At 44.5% G+C, this 15,309-nt stretch overlaps 1 protein-coding gene across 1 annotated transcript in view; it reads left to right on the top strand.

Annotated features, from left to right (window-relative positions):
• The window catches only part of LOC116359297 (transmembrane protein 65), a 74,422-nt gene extending 60,295 nt beyond the window's left edge, over positions 1–14,127 (top strand). The window contains exons 7-8 of the mRNA XM_031812076.1: positions 8,426–8,531; positions 13,301–14,127. Coding sequence (XP_031667936.1) covers positions 8,426–8,531; positions 13,301–13,447 — 253 coding nt within the window. The 3' untranslated portion in view covers positions 13,448–14,127. The remainder of the gene's footprint in view (positions 1–8,425; positions 8,532–13,300) is intronic.
• The last annotated feature ends 1,182 nt before the right edge of the window (positions 14,128–15,309 follow it).

Raw genomic sequence — 15,309 nt, 5'->3', positions numbered from 1 at the left:
TCAGGGGGGGAAGATGGACAGGGACTCTGTTGTCATAGCTTCAGGCGGGAAGATGAACAGGGACTCTGTTGTCATAGCTTCAGGGGAAGCTCATTCCACAATCAGAGGGCATAGCTTCAGGGGGGGAAGATGGACAGGGACTCTGTTGTCATAGCTTCAGGGGAAGCTCATTCCACCATCGGAGGGCATAGCTTCAGGGGGGGAAGATGAACAGGGACTCTGTTGTCATAGCTTCAGGGGAAGCTCATTCCACCATCGGAGGGCATAGCTTCAGGGGGGGAAGATGGACAGGGACTCTGTTGTCATAGCTTCAGGGGAAGCTCATTCCACCATCGGAGGACATAGCTTCAGGGGGGGAAGATGGACAGGGACTCTGTTGTCATAGCTTCAGGGGAAGCTCATTCCACCATCGGAGGGCATAGCTTCAGGGGGGGAAGATGGACAGGGACTCTGTTGTCATAGCTTCAGGGGAAGCTCATTCCACCATCGGAGGGCATAGCTTCAGGGGGGGAAGATGAACAGGGACTCTGTTGTCATAGCTTCAGGGGGGAAGATGGACAGGGACTCTGTTGTCATAGCTTCAGGGGGGGGGGAGATGAACAGGGACTCTGTTGTCATAGCTTCAGGGGAAGCTCATTCCACCATCGGAGGGCATAGCTTCAGGGGGGGAAGATGGACAGGGACTCTGTTGTCATAGCTTCAGGGGGAAGATGGACAGGGACTCTGTTGTCATAGCTTCAGGGGAAGCTCATTCCACCATCGGAGGGCATAGCTTCAGGGGGGGAAGATGGACAGGGACTCTGTTGTCATAGCTTCAGGGGAAGCTCATTCCACCATCGGAGGGCATAGCTTCAGGGGGGGAAGATGGACAGGGACTCTGTTGTCATAGCTTCAGGGGGGGGGAAGATGGACAGGGACTCTGTTGTCATAGCTTCAGGGGGAAGATGGACAGGGACTCTGTTGTCATAGCTTCAGGGGGGAAGATGGACAGGGACTCTGTTGTCATAGCTTCAGGGGGGAGATGGACAGGGACTCTGTTGTCATAGCTTCAGGGGGAGATGGACAGGGACTCTGTTGTCATAGCTTCAGGGGGGAGATGGACAGGGACTCTGTTGTCATAGCTTCAGGGGGGAAGATGGACAGGGACTCTGTTGTCATAGCTTCAGGGGGGGGAAGATGGACAGGGACTCTGTTGTCATAGCTTCAGGGGGGAAGATGGACAGGGACTCTGTTGTCATAGCTTCAGGGGAAGCTCATTCCACCATCGGATGGCATAGCTTCAGGGGGAAGATGGACAGGGACTCTGTTGTCATAGCTTCAGGGGAAGCTCATTCCACCATCGGAGGGCATAGCTTCAGGGGGGAAGATGGACAGGGACTCTGTTGTCATAGCTTCAGGGGAAGCTCATTCCACCATCGGAGGGCATAGCTTCAGGGGGGAAGATGGACAGGGACTCTGTTGTCATAGCTTCAGGGGAAGCTCATTCCACCATCGGAGGGCATAGCTTCAGGGGGGGAAGATGGACAGGGACTCTGTTGTCATAGCTTCAGGGGAAGCTCATTCCACCATCGGAGGGCATAGCTTCAGGGGGGGAAGATGGACAGGGACTCTGTTGTCATAGCTTCAGGGGGGAAGATGGACAGGGACTCTGTTGTCATAGCTTCAGGGGGGGAAGATGGACAGGGACTCTGTTGTCATAGCTTCAGGGGGGAAGATGGACAGGGACTCTGTTGTCATAGCTTCAGGGGAAGCTCATTCCACCATCGGAGGGCATAGCTTCAGGGGGAAGATGGACAGGGACTCTGTTGTCATAGCTTCAGGGGAAGCTCATTCCACCATCGGAGGGCATAGCTTCAGGGGGGGAAGATGAACAGGGACTCTGTTGTCATAGCTTCAGGGGAAGCTCATTCCACCATCGGAGGGCATAGCTTCAGGGGGGGAAGATGAACAGGGACTCTGTTGTCATAGCTTCAGGGGAAGCTCATTCCACCATCGGAGGGCATAGCTTCAGGGGGGGAAGATGGACAGGGACTCTGTTGTCATAGCTTCAGGGGAAGCTCATTCCACCATCGGAGGGCATAGCTTCAGGGGGGGAAGATGGACAGGGACTCTGTTGTCATAGCTTCAGGGGGGAAGATGGACAGGGACTCTGTTGTCATAGCTTCAGGGGGGGAAGATGGACAGGGACTCTGTTGTCATAGCTTCAGGGGGGAAGATGGACAGGGACTCTGTTGTCATAGCTTCAGGGGAAGCTCATTCCACCATCGGAGGGCATAGCTTCAGGGGGGAAGATGGACAGGGACTCTGTTGTCATAGCTTCAGGGGAAGCTCATTCCACCATCGGAGGGCATAGCTTCAGGGGGGGAAGATGGACAGGGACTCTGTTGTCATAGCTTCAGGGGGGAAGATGGACAGGGACTCTGTTGTCATAGCTTCAGGGGGGGAAGATGGACAGGGACTCTGTTGTCATAGCTTCAGGGGGGAAGATGGACAGGGACTCTGTTGTCATAGCTTCAGGGGAAGCTCATTCCACCATCGGAGGGCATAGCTTCAGGGGGGAAGATGGACAGGGACTCTGTTGTCATAGCTTCAGGGGAAGCTCATTCCACCATCGGAGGGCATAGCTTCAGGGGGGAAGATGGACAGGGACTCTGTTGTCATAGCTTCAGGGGAAGCTCATTCCACCATCGGAGGGCATAGCTTCAGGGGGGGAAGATGGACAGGGACTCTGTTGTCATAGCTTCAGGGGAAGCTCATTCCACCATCGGAGGGCATAGCTTCAGGGGGGGAAGATGGACAGGGACTCTGTTGTCATAGCTTCAGGGGGGAAGATGGACAGGGACTCTGTTGTCATAGCTTCAGGGGGGGAAGATGGACAGGGACTCTGTTGTCATAGCTTCAGGGGGGAAGATGGACAGGGACTCTGTTGTCATAGCTTCAGGGGAAGCTCATTCCACCATCGGAGGGCATAGCTTCAGGGGGAAGATGGACAGGGACTCTGTTGTCATAGCTTCAGGGGAAGCTCATTCCACCATCGGAGGGCATAGCTTCAGGGGGGGAAGATGAACAGGGACTCTGTTGTCATAGCTTCAGGGGAAGCTCATTCCACCATCGGAGGGCATAGCTTCAGGGGGGGAAGATGAACAGGGACTCTGTTGTCATAGCTTCAGGGGAAGCTCATTCCACCATCGGAGGGCATAGCTTCAGGGGGGGAAGATGGACAGGGACTCTGTTGTCATAGCTTCAGGGGAAGCTCATTCCACCATCGGAGGGCATAGCTTCAGGGGGGGAAGATGGACAGGGACTCTGTTGTCATAGCTTCAGGGGGGAAGTTCGACAGGGACTCTGTTGTCATAGCTTCAGGGGGGGAAGATGGACAGGGACTCTGTTGTCATAGCTTCAGGGGGGAAGATGGACAGGGACTCTGTTGTCATAGCTTCAGGGGAAGCTCATTCCACCATCGGAGGGCATAGCTTCAGGGGGGGAAGATGGACAGGGACTCTGTTGTCATAGCTTCAGGGGAAGCTCATTCCACCATCGGAGGGCATAGCTTCAGGGGGGGAAGATGGACAGGGACTCTGTTGTCATAGCTTCAGGGGAAGCTCATTCCACCATCGGAGGGCATAGCTTCAGGGGGGGAAGATGGACAGGGACTCTGTTGTCATAGCTTCAGGGGGGGAAGATGGACAGGGACTCTGTTGTCATAGCTTCAGGGGAAGCTCATTCCACCATCGGAGGGCATAGCTTCAGGGGGGGGGAAGATGGACAGGGACTCTGTTGTCATAGCTTCAGGGGGGGAAGATGAACAGGGACTCTGTTGTCATAGCTTCAGGGGGGAAGATGGACAGGGACTCTGTTGTCATAGCTTCAGGGGGGGAAGATGGACAGGGACTCTGTTGTCATAGCTTCAGGGGAAGCTCATTCCACCATCGGAGGACATAGCTTCAGGGGGGGAAGATGGACAGGGACTCTGTTGTCATAGCTTCAGGGGAAGCTCATTCCACCATCGGAGGGCATAGCTTCAGGGGGGGAAGATGGACAGGGACTCTGTTGTCATAGCTTCAGGGGAAGCTCATTCCACCATCGGAGGGCATAGCTTCAGGGGGGGAAGATGGACAGGGACTCTGTTGTCATAGCTTCAGGGGAAGCTCATTCCACCATCGGAGGGCATAGCTTCAGGGGGGGAAGATGGACAGGGACTCTGTTGTCATAGCTTCAGGGGAAGCTCATTCCACCATCGGAGGGCATAGCTTCAGGGGGGGAAGATGGACAGGGACTCTGTTGTCATAGCTTCAGGGAGGGGGAAGATGGACAGGGACTCTGTTGTCATAGCTTCAGGGGGAAGATGGACAGGGACTCTGTTGTCATAGCTTCAGGGGGGAAGATGGACAGGGACTCTGTTGTCATAGCTTCAGGGGGGAGATGGACAGGGACTCTGTTGTCATAGCTTCAGGGGGGAGATGGACAGGGACTCTGTTGTCATAGCTTCAGGGGGGAGATGGACAGGGACTCTGTTGTCATAGCTTCAGGGGGGGAAGATGGACAGGGACTCTGTTGTCATAGCTTCAGGGGGGAAGATGGACAGGGACTCTGTTGTCATAGCTTCAGGGGAAGCTCATTCCACCATCGGAGGGCATAGCTTCAGGGGGAAGATGGACAGGGACTCTGTTGTCATAGCTTCAGGGGAAGCTCATTCCACCATCGGAGGGCATAGCTTCAGGGGGGGAAGATGGACAGGGACTCTGTTGTCATAGCTTCAGGGGGGGAAGATGAACAGGGACTCTGTTGTCATAGCTTCAGGGGGGAAGATGGACAGGGACTCTGTTGTCATAGCTTCAGGGGGGGAAGATGGACAGGGACTCTGTTGTCATAGCTTCAGGGGAAGCTCATTCCACCATCGGAGGACATAGCTTCAGGGGGGGAAGATGGACAGGGACTCTGTTGTCATAGCTTCAGGGGAAGCTCATTCCACCATCGGAGGGCATAGCTTCAGGGGGGGAAGATGGACAGGGACTCTGTTGTCATAGCTTCAGGGGAAGCTCATTCCACCATCGGAGGGCATAGCTTCAGGGGGGGAAGATGGACAGGGACTCTGTTGTCATAGCTTCAGGGGAAGCTCATTCCACCATCGGAGGGCATAGCTTCAGGGGGGGAAGATGGACAGGGACTCTGTTGTCATAGCTTCAGGGGAAGCTCATTCCACCATCGGAGGGCATAGCTTCAGGGGGGGAAGATGGACAGGGACTCTGTTGTCATAGCTTCAGGGAGGGGGAAGATGGACAGGGACTCTGTTGTCATAGCTTCAGGGGGAAGATGGACAGGGACTCTGTTGTCATAGCTTCAGGGGGGAAGATGGACAGGGACTCTGTTGTCATAGCTTCAGGGGGGAGATGGACAGGGACTCTGTTGTCATAGCTTCAGGGGGGAGATGGACAGGGACTCTGTTGTCATAGCTTCAGGGGGGAGATGGACAGGGACTCTGTTGTCATAGCTTCAGGGGGGGAAGATGGACAGGGACTCTGTTGTCATAGCTTCAGGGGGGAAGATGGACAGGGACTCTGTTGTCATAGCTTCAGGGGAAGCTCATTCCACCATCGGAGGGCATAGCTTCAGGGGGAAGATGGACAGGGACTCTGTTGTCATAGCTTCAGGGGAAGCTCATTCCACCATCGGAGGGCATAGCTTCAGGGGGGGAAGATGGACAGGGACTCTGTTGTCATAGCTTCAGGGGAAGCTCATTCCACCATCGGAGGGCATAGCTTCAGGGGGGGAAGATGGACAGGGACTCTGTTGTCATAGCTTCAGGGGGGAAGATGGACAGGGACTCTGTTGTCATAGCTTCAGGGAGGGAAGATGGACAGGGACTCTGTTGTCATAGCTTCAGGGGAAGCTCATTCCACCATCGGAGGGCATAGCTTCAGGGGGAAGATGGACAGGGACTCTGTTGTCATAGCTTCAGGGGAAGCTCATTCCACCATCGGAGGGCATAGCTTCAGGGGGGGAAGATGAACAGGGACTCTGTTGTCATAGCTTCAGGGGAAGCTCATTCCACCATCGGAGGGCATAGCTTCAGGGGGGGAAGATGAACAGGGACTCTGTTGTCATAGCTTCAGGGGAAGCTCATTCCACCATCGGAGGGCATAGCTTCAGGGGGGGAAGATGGACAGGGACTCTGTTGTCATAGCTTCAGGGGAAGCTCATTCCACCATCGGAGGGCATAGCTTCAGGGGGGGAAGATGGACAGGGACTCTGTTGTCATAGCTTCAGGGGGGAAGATGAACAGGGACTCTGTTGTCATAGCTTCAGGGGGGGAAGATGGACAGGGACTCTGTTGTCATAGCTTCAGGGGGGAAGATGGACAGGGACTCTGTTGTCATAGCTTCAGGGGAAGCTCATTCCACCATCGGAGGGCATAGCTTCAGGGGGGGAAGATGGACAGGGACTCTGTTGTCATAGCTTCAGGGGAAGCTCATTCCACCATCGGAGGGCATAGCTTCAGGGGGGGAAGATGGACAGGGACTCTGTTGTCATAGCTTCAGGGGGGGAAGATGGACAGGGACTCTGTTGTCATAGCTTCAGGGGAAGCTCATTCCACCATCGGAGGGCATAGCTTCAGGGGGGGGGGAAGATGGACAGGGACTCTGTTGTCATAGCTTCAGGGGGGGAAGATGAACAGGGACTCTGTTGTCATAGCTTCAGGGGGGAAGATGGACAGGGACTCTGTTGTCATAGCTTCAGGGGAAGCTCATTCCACCATCGGAGGGCATAGCTTCAGGGGGGAGATGAACAGGGACTCTGTTGTCATAGCTTCAGGGGGGGAAGATGGACAGGGACTCTGTTGTCATAGCTTCAGGGGGGAAGATGAACAGGGACTCTGTTGTCATAGCTTCAGGGGGGGAAGATGGACAGGGACTCTGTTGTCATAGCTTCAGGGGGGAAGATGGACAGGGACTCTGTTGTCATAGCTTCAGGGGAAGCTCATTCCACCATCGGAGGGCATAGCTTCAGGGGGGGAAGATGGACAGGGACTCTGTTGTCATAGCTTCAGGGGAAGCTCATTCCACCATCGGAGGGCATAGCTTCAGGGGGGGAAGATGGACAGGGACTCTGTTGTCATAGCTTCAGGGGGGGAAGATGGACAGGGACTCTGTTGTCATAGCTTCAGGGGAAGCTCATTCCACCATCGGAGGGCATAGCTTCAGGGGGGGGGAAGATGGACAGGGACTCTGTTGTCATAGCTTCAGGGGGGGAAGATGAACAGGGACTCTGTTGTCATAGCTTCAGGGGGGAAGATGGACAGGGACTCTGTTGTCATAGCTTCAGGGGAAGCTCATTCCACCATCGGAGGGCATAGCTTCAGGGGGGAGATGAACAGGGACTCTGTTGTCATAGCTTCAGGGGGGGAAGATGGACAGGGACTCTGTTGTCATAGCTTCAGGGGGGGAAGATGGACAGGGACTCTGTTGTCATAGCTTCAGGGGGGGGGAAGATGGACAGGGACTCTGTTGTCATAGCTTCAGGGGAAGCTCATTCCACCATCAGAGGGCATAGCTTCAGGGGAAGCTCATTCCACCATCGGAGGACCAGGACCGAGAAGGGCTGGTGTTGAATAACAGCATGTATTTTGACTAATGATGATTTAAAACTTTTTTTCCCCCATTTTTTTATGATTCTATGCACAGACGTCTGTGCCAGAAGGTTTTCTGCCGTGCATATTTACTGGTTGAATTTAATATTTCCATATTTCGTATTATGGTAATTTCGTATTACCATAGTACATCACTCCAGCAATGAATGGGATCTTTCCTCTGGTGATCCCTTAAAGCTCAGGACTTGTATTCATAAATCTCAGAGTGCTGATCTAGGATCAGTTTTTTTTAGCTCATAAAGAGTCTTTTTTAGTCTTTTTTAGAATCAAATCTAGTTTATTCGTCACACGCCCAGGTTTTTACAGCAGGTGTAATAGAGACAGTGTAATGCTTTACCTGCCACTGTTCCTCAACCGTACAGAATAATATCCAATAGAAAAGTTCATCCATAGAGAATAAGTAGATGAATAATTAAAAGGTAAAGAACACAACAATTGGACCCAATATGGGCCCAGGACCATAGTTTGAGAGCTGTCTATAACGTGGTTCTCCCGTGGGCAGATTCTGCGTGTTGACAGAGGGAATCTCCCAGGACTGAATGTGATACGTGAGAGCCGAGCAGCGTTAGTTCAGGTTTTTTTGGGGGGGGGGGGGGGGACTCTTTCCGGAACTCTCCATTTCTAACACGTACAGTATGAACACAGAAGTTAATCATGCTGCTGATCACATTACTTCTGGTTTTACGTCTGGGTTAACAGAGATAGTACATTGATGTATGTAACCAAACCTTTTTCTAGCGTGTTAAGGTATGTAACCATGGTATTTTCCTGTGTTAGCCTTGCAGGTTACGTGGAAGCCCTGGCCTGTCGTTGTGGGTTGGTGGGCCCTGATCTGAACCCCAAACAGGCTGACATGTGGCAGACCAGAGTTAGCACCCACAGTGTGAGTCTCTGTCGTATCTCTGAGAGGACGTACACACCGTCTGTCTGTCTGTCTGTCTGTCTCTCTCTCTCTCTCTCTCTCTCTCTCTCTCTCTCTCTCTCTCTCTCTCTCTCTCTCTCTCTCTCTCTCTCTCTCTCTCTCTCTCTCTCTCTCACTCTCTGTCTCTCTCTGTCTCTCTCTTCTGTCTCTCTCTGTCTCTCTCTGTCTCTCTCGCTCTCTGTCTCCCCCTCTCTCTCTGTCCCTGTCTCTCTGTCCCTGTCCCTGTCTCTCTGTCCCTGGCTCTCTCTCTCTCTCTCTCTCTCTCTCTCTCTCTCTCCCTCTCTCTCTCTCTCTCTCTCTCTCTCTCTCTCTCTCTCTCTCCTCTCTCTGTCAGTCCTCTCTGTGTTGCTATAATTAGAGTTGTGTGTAGGTTACGTACTGGTAGCACTGCAGTATTAGTGTTAGTATTAGTGTTAGTATTAGCATAGTATTAGTGCTAGTATTAGCATAGTATTAGTGTTAGTATTAGTATAGTATCCGTGTTAGTATTAGTGTTAGTATTAGTACCAGTGTTAGTATTAGTGGTAGTATTAGTGGTAGTATCGGTGGTAGTATTAGCGTTAGTATTAGTGTTAGTGTTAGTACTAGTGCTAGTATTAGTATTAGTGTCAGTATTAGTATTAGTATAGTGTTAGTATTAGTGTTAGTATTAGTGTTAGTATCAGTATTAGTATTAGTGTTAGTATTAGTGTTAGTATTAGTGGTAGTATTAGTGGTAGTATTAGTATTAGTGGTAGTATTAGTGTTAGTGGTAGTGTTAGTGGTAGTATTAGTGTTAGTATAGTGTTAGTATTAGTATTAGTGGTAGTGTTAGTGGTAGTATTAGTGTTAGTGTTAGTATAGTGTTAGTATTAGTATTAGTGGCAGTATTAGTATAGTGTTTAGTATTAGCGTTAGTATTAGTGTTAGTATTAGTGTTAGTATTAGTGTTAGTATTCGTGTTAGTATTAGTGGCAGTATTAGTATTAGTGGTAGTATTAGTAGTGGTGTTAGTATTAGTGTTAGCATTAGTATTGGTGTTAGTATTAGTGTTAGTGTTAGTATTAGTATAGTATTAGTGTTAGTATTAGTGTTAGTATTAGTACTCGTGGTAGTATTATTGTTAGTATTAGTGTTAGTACTAGTATAGTATTAGTGTTAGTATTAGTGTTAGTATTTGTGTTAGTGTTAGCGTTAGTATTAGTGCTAGTATTAGTACTAGTGTTAGTATTAGTATTAGTGGCAGTAGTATTGTTAGTATTAGTACTAGTATAGTATTAGTGTTAGTATTAGTGTTAGTATTGGTATTAGTGTTAGTATTAGTGTCGGTATTAGTGTTAGTATTAGTGGTAGTATTAGGGGTAGTATTAGTATTAGTGGTAGTATTAGTGTTTGTATTAGTGTTAGTGTTAGTATTAGTGGTAGTATTAGTGTTAGTATTAGTGTTAGTATTAGTGTTAGTATTAGTATTAGTGTTAGTATTAGTGTTAGTGTTAGTATTAGTGTTAGTATTAGTGTTAGTGTTAGTATTAGTATAGTGTTAGTGTTAGTATTAGTATTAGTGTTAGTATTAGTGTCAGTATTAGTATTAGTGTTAGTATTAGTGGTAGTAGTAGTGTTAGTGTTAGTATTAGTATTAGTGTTAGTATTAGTATTAGTATAGTGTTAGTGTTAGTATTAGTGTTAGTGGTAGTGTTAGTGGCAGTATTAGTGTTAGCGTTAGTATAGTATTAGTATTAGTGGCAGTATTAGTATTAGTATAGTGTTAGCATTAGTGTTAGTATTAGTGGTAGTATTAGTATTAGTGCTAGTATTAGTATTAGTATTAGTGTTAGTGTTAGTATTAGTGCCGGTGTTAGTATTAGTATTAGTGGTAGTATTATTGTTAGTATTAGTGTTAGTATTAGTATAGTATTAGTGCTAGTTTTAGTATTAGTGTTAGTATTAGTGTTAGTATTAGTGTTAGTATTAGTATTAGTATAGTGGTAGTATTAGTGTTAGTATTAGTATTAGTGTTAGTGTTAGTATTAGTATTAGTGTTAGTATTAGTATTTGTGTTAGTATTAGTATTTGTGTTAGTATTAGTATAGTGCTAGTATTAGTATTGGTGTTAGTATTAGTGCTAGTATTAGTGTTAGTATTTGTATTAGTATAGCATTAGTGTTAGTATTAGTGTTAGTATTAGTGTTAGTATTAGTGGTAGTATCAGTGGTAGTATTAGTATTAGTGTTAGTATTAGTGTTAGTATTAGTGTTAGTGTTAGTATTAGTATTAGTGGTGGTATTAGTGGTAGTATTAGTGTTAGTATTAGTGTTAGTGTTAGTATTAGTGTTAGTATTAGTATTAGTGTTAGTATTCGTGTTAGTATTAGTGTTAGTATTAGTGTTAGTATTAGTATAGTGTTAGTGCTAGTGTTAGTATTAGTATTAGTGTTAGTATTAGTGCCAGTATTAGTATTAGTATAGTGTTAGTATTAGTGTTAGTATTAGTGTTAGTATTAGTGTTAGTGTTAGTGATAGTATTAGTGGTAGTATAGTGCTAGTATTAGTGTTAGTATTAGTATTAGTGGTAGTATTAGTGTTAGTATTAGTATTAGTATTAGTGTTAGTATTGGCGTTAGTATTAGTGTTAGTATTAGTATTAGTGGCAGTATTAGTATTTGTATAGTGGTAGTGTTAGTATTAGTGTTAGTGTTAGTATTAGTATTAGTATAGTGTTAGTATTAGTGTTAGTGTTAGTGTCAGTGGTAGTATTAGTGTTAGTATAGTATTAGTGTTAGTATTAGTATTAGTGGCAGTATTAGTATTAGTATAGTGTTAGTATTAGTATTGGTGTTAGTATTAGTGTTAGTATTAGTGTTAGTATTAGTATTAGTATAGTGTTAGCATTAGTATTGGTGTTAGTATTAGTGTTAGTATTAGTGTTCGTATTAGTGGTAGTATTAGTGGTAGTAGTATTGTTAGTATTAGTGTTAGTATTAGTATAGTATTGGTGTTAGTATTAGTGTTAGTGTTAGTATTAGTGTTAGTATTAGTGTTGGTATTAGTGTTAGTGTTAGTATTAGTATTAGTATAGTGTTAGTATTAGTGTTAGTATTAGTATTAGTGTTAGTATTAGTGTTAGTATTAGTGTTAGTATTAGTATTAGTGTTAGTATTAGTATTTGTGTTAGTATTAGTATTAGTATAGTGTTAGTATTAGTATTGGTGTTAGTATTAGTGTTAGTATTAGTGTTGGTATTTGTATTAGTGTTAGTATTAGTATTAGTATAGTGTTAGTATTAGTATTAGTGTTAGTGTTAGTATTAGTGGTAGTATTAGTGTTAGTATTAGTATTAGTGGTAGTATTAGTGTTAGTATTAGTGTTAGTATTAGTATTAGTGGTAGTATTAGTGGTAGTATTAGTGTTAGTATTAGTGTTAGTATTAGTATTAGTGTTAATATTAGTGTTAGTATTTGTGTTAGTATTAGTGTTTGTATAGTGTTATAGTGTTAGTGTTAGTATTAGTATTAGTGTTAGTGTTAGTATTAGTGTCAGTATTAGTATTAGTATAGTGTTAGTATTAGTGTTAGTATTAGTGTTAGTGTTAGTATTAGTGTCAGTATTAGTGTTAGTATTCGTGTTAGTATTAGTGTTTGTATAGTGTTAGTGTTAGTATTAGTATTAGTGTTAGTATTAGTGTCAGTATTAGTATTAGTATAGTGTTAGTATTAGTGTTAGTATTAGTATTAGTGTTAGTATTAGTGTTAGTATTAGTGGTAGTGGTAGTGTTAGTATTAGTATTAGTATTAGTGTTAGTATTAGTACTAGCATTAGTATTAGTGTTAGTGTTAGTACTAGTGTTAGTATTAGTACTAGTGTTAGTGTTAGTATTAGTACTAGTGTTAGTATTAGTACTAGTGTTAGTATTAGTATTAGTATTAGTACTAGTGTTGGTACTAGTGTTAGTATTAGTGTTAGTATTAGTGTTAGTGTTAGTATTATTGTTAGTGTTAGTATTAGTATTAGTATTAGTATTAGTACTAGCATTAGTATTAGTGTTAGTGTTAGTACTAGTGTTAGTATTAGTACTAGTGTTAGTGTTAGTATTAGTACTAGTGTTAGTATTAGTACTAGTGTTTGTATTAGTATTAGTATTAGTACTAGTGTTGGTACTAGTGTTAGTATTAGTGTTAGTATTAGTGTAGTGTAAGTATTAGTGCTGGTGTTAGTATTAGTGTCAGTATTAGTGTTAGTATTAGTATTAGTGTTAGCGTTAGTATTAGTGCTAGTATTAGTATAGTGTTAGTATTAGTATTAGTATTAGTATAGTATTAGTGTTAGTATTAGTATAGTGTTAGTATTAGTATTAGTATTAGTATAGTATTAGCGTTAGTGTTAGTATAGCATTAGTATAGTATTAGTATTAGTATTAGTGTTAGTATTAGTGTTAGTATTAGTGTTAGTATTAGTATTAGTGTTAGCGTTAGTGTTAGTATTAGTGCTAGTATTAGTATAGTGTTAGTATTAGTATTAGTATAGTATTAGTGTTAGTGTTAGTATAGCATTAGTATAGTATTAGTATTAGTATTAGTATAGTATTAGTGTTAGTATTAGTATATTATAGTATTAGTATTAGTATAGTATAGTGTTAGTATTAGTATAGTATTAGTATAGTGTTAGTATTAGTATAGTATTAGTATTAGTATAGTATTTGTATTAGTACTAGGCATCAGAGTAGTAATGGAACGTTGTTTCTTGTTTTGTCTTCAGGGTAAAGCCATCGGAGTTGCCATCGGCTGCATCTTAGGGATGTTCCCGCTACTCTTCTTCAAAGATGAGACGAAGAAGAAAGCAGTGGAAAGGGAGGGTAAAGATGGATCACTGACCTCCATCTCTACTGGCAGCAGCAGCAATTGAGACAACTTGACAGAAAGACTTACCTTCTCGGGAAGAGAGAGAGAACTGGACTACGTCTACTTCACAACCTAACTACTGCATAATGAATAACCTCAATCAAGCGTGACTACTGATGTCAATTGTTGATGTCAATGTCTTCAATAGTTCCTACTGCAACGTTGAAAAAGCAGTATGAAGAAAAACAACAACGATGATAAATACAAGTGGAGCACTTTTCCAACCACGTTTTCTGCTGCTTCTTTGGGTTGTTTTGTTTGTTTCGTTTTTTTGAGTTGGTGCATCTTTTCTTTTTTTGAGTTTAGTGTATCTTAGTCCTAATCAGTTAGAGGTGGCCAGGATGGATTTCTGGTGGACTACACTCAATTCAGTTCAATTGAACTTTAATATCTCTCAACGGGGGGATATTCCTGCAACATCTGGTGTAAGTAATCAACATGCTGTGTGGCTGTTGTCTCTTCAGATTAAAGGACCGTGTGAGGAGAGGACAAGGCCAGCTGCTATAGCTAGATAACACATTCACAGAAACTATTCAGTCTTCAGTTAGTATACTGAGGTTAGACCTTTCCTACTGGATTTCATTGGGACGGCAGGTAGCCTAGTGGTTAGAGTGTAGGGACGGCAGGTAGCCTAGTGGTTAGAGTGTAGGGACGGTAGGTAGCCTAGTGGTTAGAGTGTAGGGACGGCAGGTAGCCTAGTGGTTAGAGTGTAGGGGCGGCAGGTAGCCTAGTGGTTAGAGTGTAGGGACGGCAGGTAGCCTAGTGGTTAGAGTGTAGGACTAATAACCAAAAGGTTGCAAGATCGAATCCCCCGAGCTGACAAGGTAAAAATCTGTCGTTCTGCCCCTGAACAAGGCAGTTAAACCCCACTGTTCCTAGGCCGTCATTGAAAATAAGAATTTGTTCTTAACTGCCTTGCCTAGTAAAATAACAAATAAATACAATTCCACCTGACTTTCCACTAGCGCTGCACTACAGAGCTGAAATATGACACGCTTCTTCTAGCAGCTTCTTCTAACACTGAAGGATTTGTTTTGGAGGATTTGGTGTTTGAGAGTATCCATCTTTGTTTTGGAGGATTTGGTGTTTGAGAGTATCCATCTTTGTTTTGGAGGATTTGGTGTTTGAGAGTATCCATCTTTGTTTTGGAGGATTTGGTGTTTGAGAGTATCCATCTTTGTTTGGAGGATTTGGTGTTTGAGAGTATCCATCTTTGTTTTGGAGGATTTGGTGTTTGAGAGTATCCATCTTTGTTTTGGAGGATTTGGTGTTTGAGAGTATCCATCTTTGTTTTGGAGGATTTGGTGTTTGAGAGTATCCATCTTTGTTTTGGAGGATTTGGTGTTTGAGAGTATCCATCTTTGTTTTGGAGGATTTGGTGTTTGAGAGTATCCATCTTTGTTTTGGAGGATTTGGTGTTTGAGAGTATCCATCTTTGTTTTGGAGGATTTGGTGTTTGAGAGTATCCATCTTTGTTTTGGAGGATTTGGTGTTTGAGAGTATCCATCTTTGTTTTGGAGGATTTGGTGTTTGAGAGTATCCATCTTTGTTTTGGAGGATTTGGTGTTTGAGAGTATCCATCTTTGTTTTGGAGGATTTGGTGTTTGAGAGTATCCATCTTTGTTTTGGAGGATTTGGTGTTTGAGAGGATCCATCTTTGTTTTGGAGGATTTGGTGTTTGAGAGGATCCATCTTTGTTTTGGAGGATTTGGTGTTTGAGTTTGAGATGAGGAATTTGAGTAACTCTAGGGAGCTTGGGAGAGATTCATATTACTTGTCACTTTTAGATGTTTTTGGACAGTGTACCCCCTTCACTCAATCAATGAGACCAGATTTGGAAGTCCCATGATACTAGGGTTGTATGGA

Source organism: Oncorhynchus kisutch, unplaced genomic scaffold (assembly GCF_002021735.2).
Source record: "Oncorhynchus kisutch isolate 150728-3 unplaced genomic scaffold, Okis_V2 Okis02a-Okis13b_hom, whole genome shotgun sequence".
NCBI lineage: Eukaryota > Metazoa > Chordata > Actinopteri > Salmoniformes > Salmonidae > Oncorhynchus > Oncorhynchus kisutch.
Note: the sequence above shows the minus strand (reverse complement) of the source record. Positions and strands in the feature narration are given on the sequence as shown.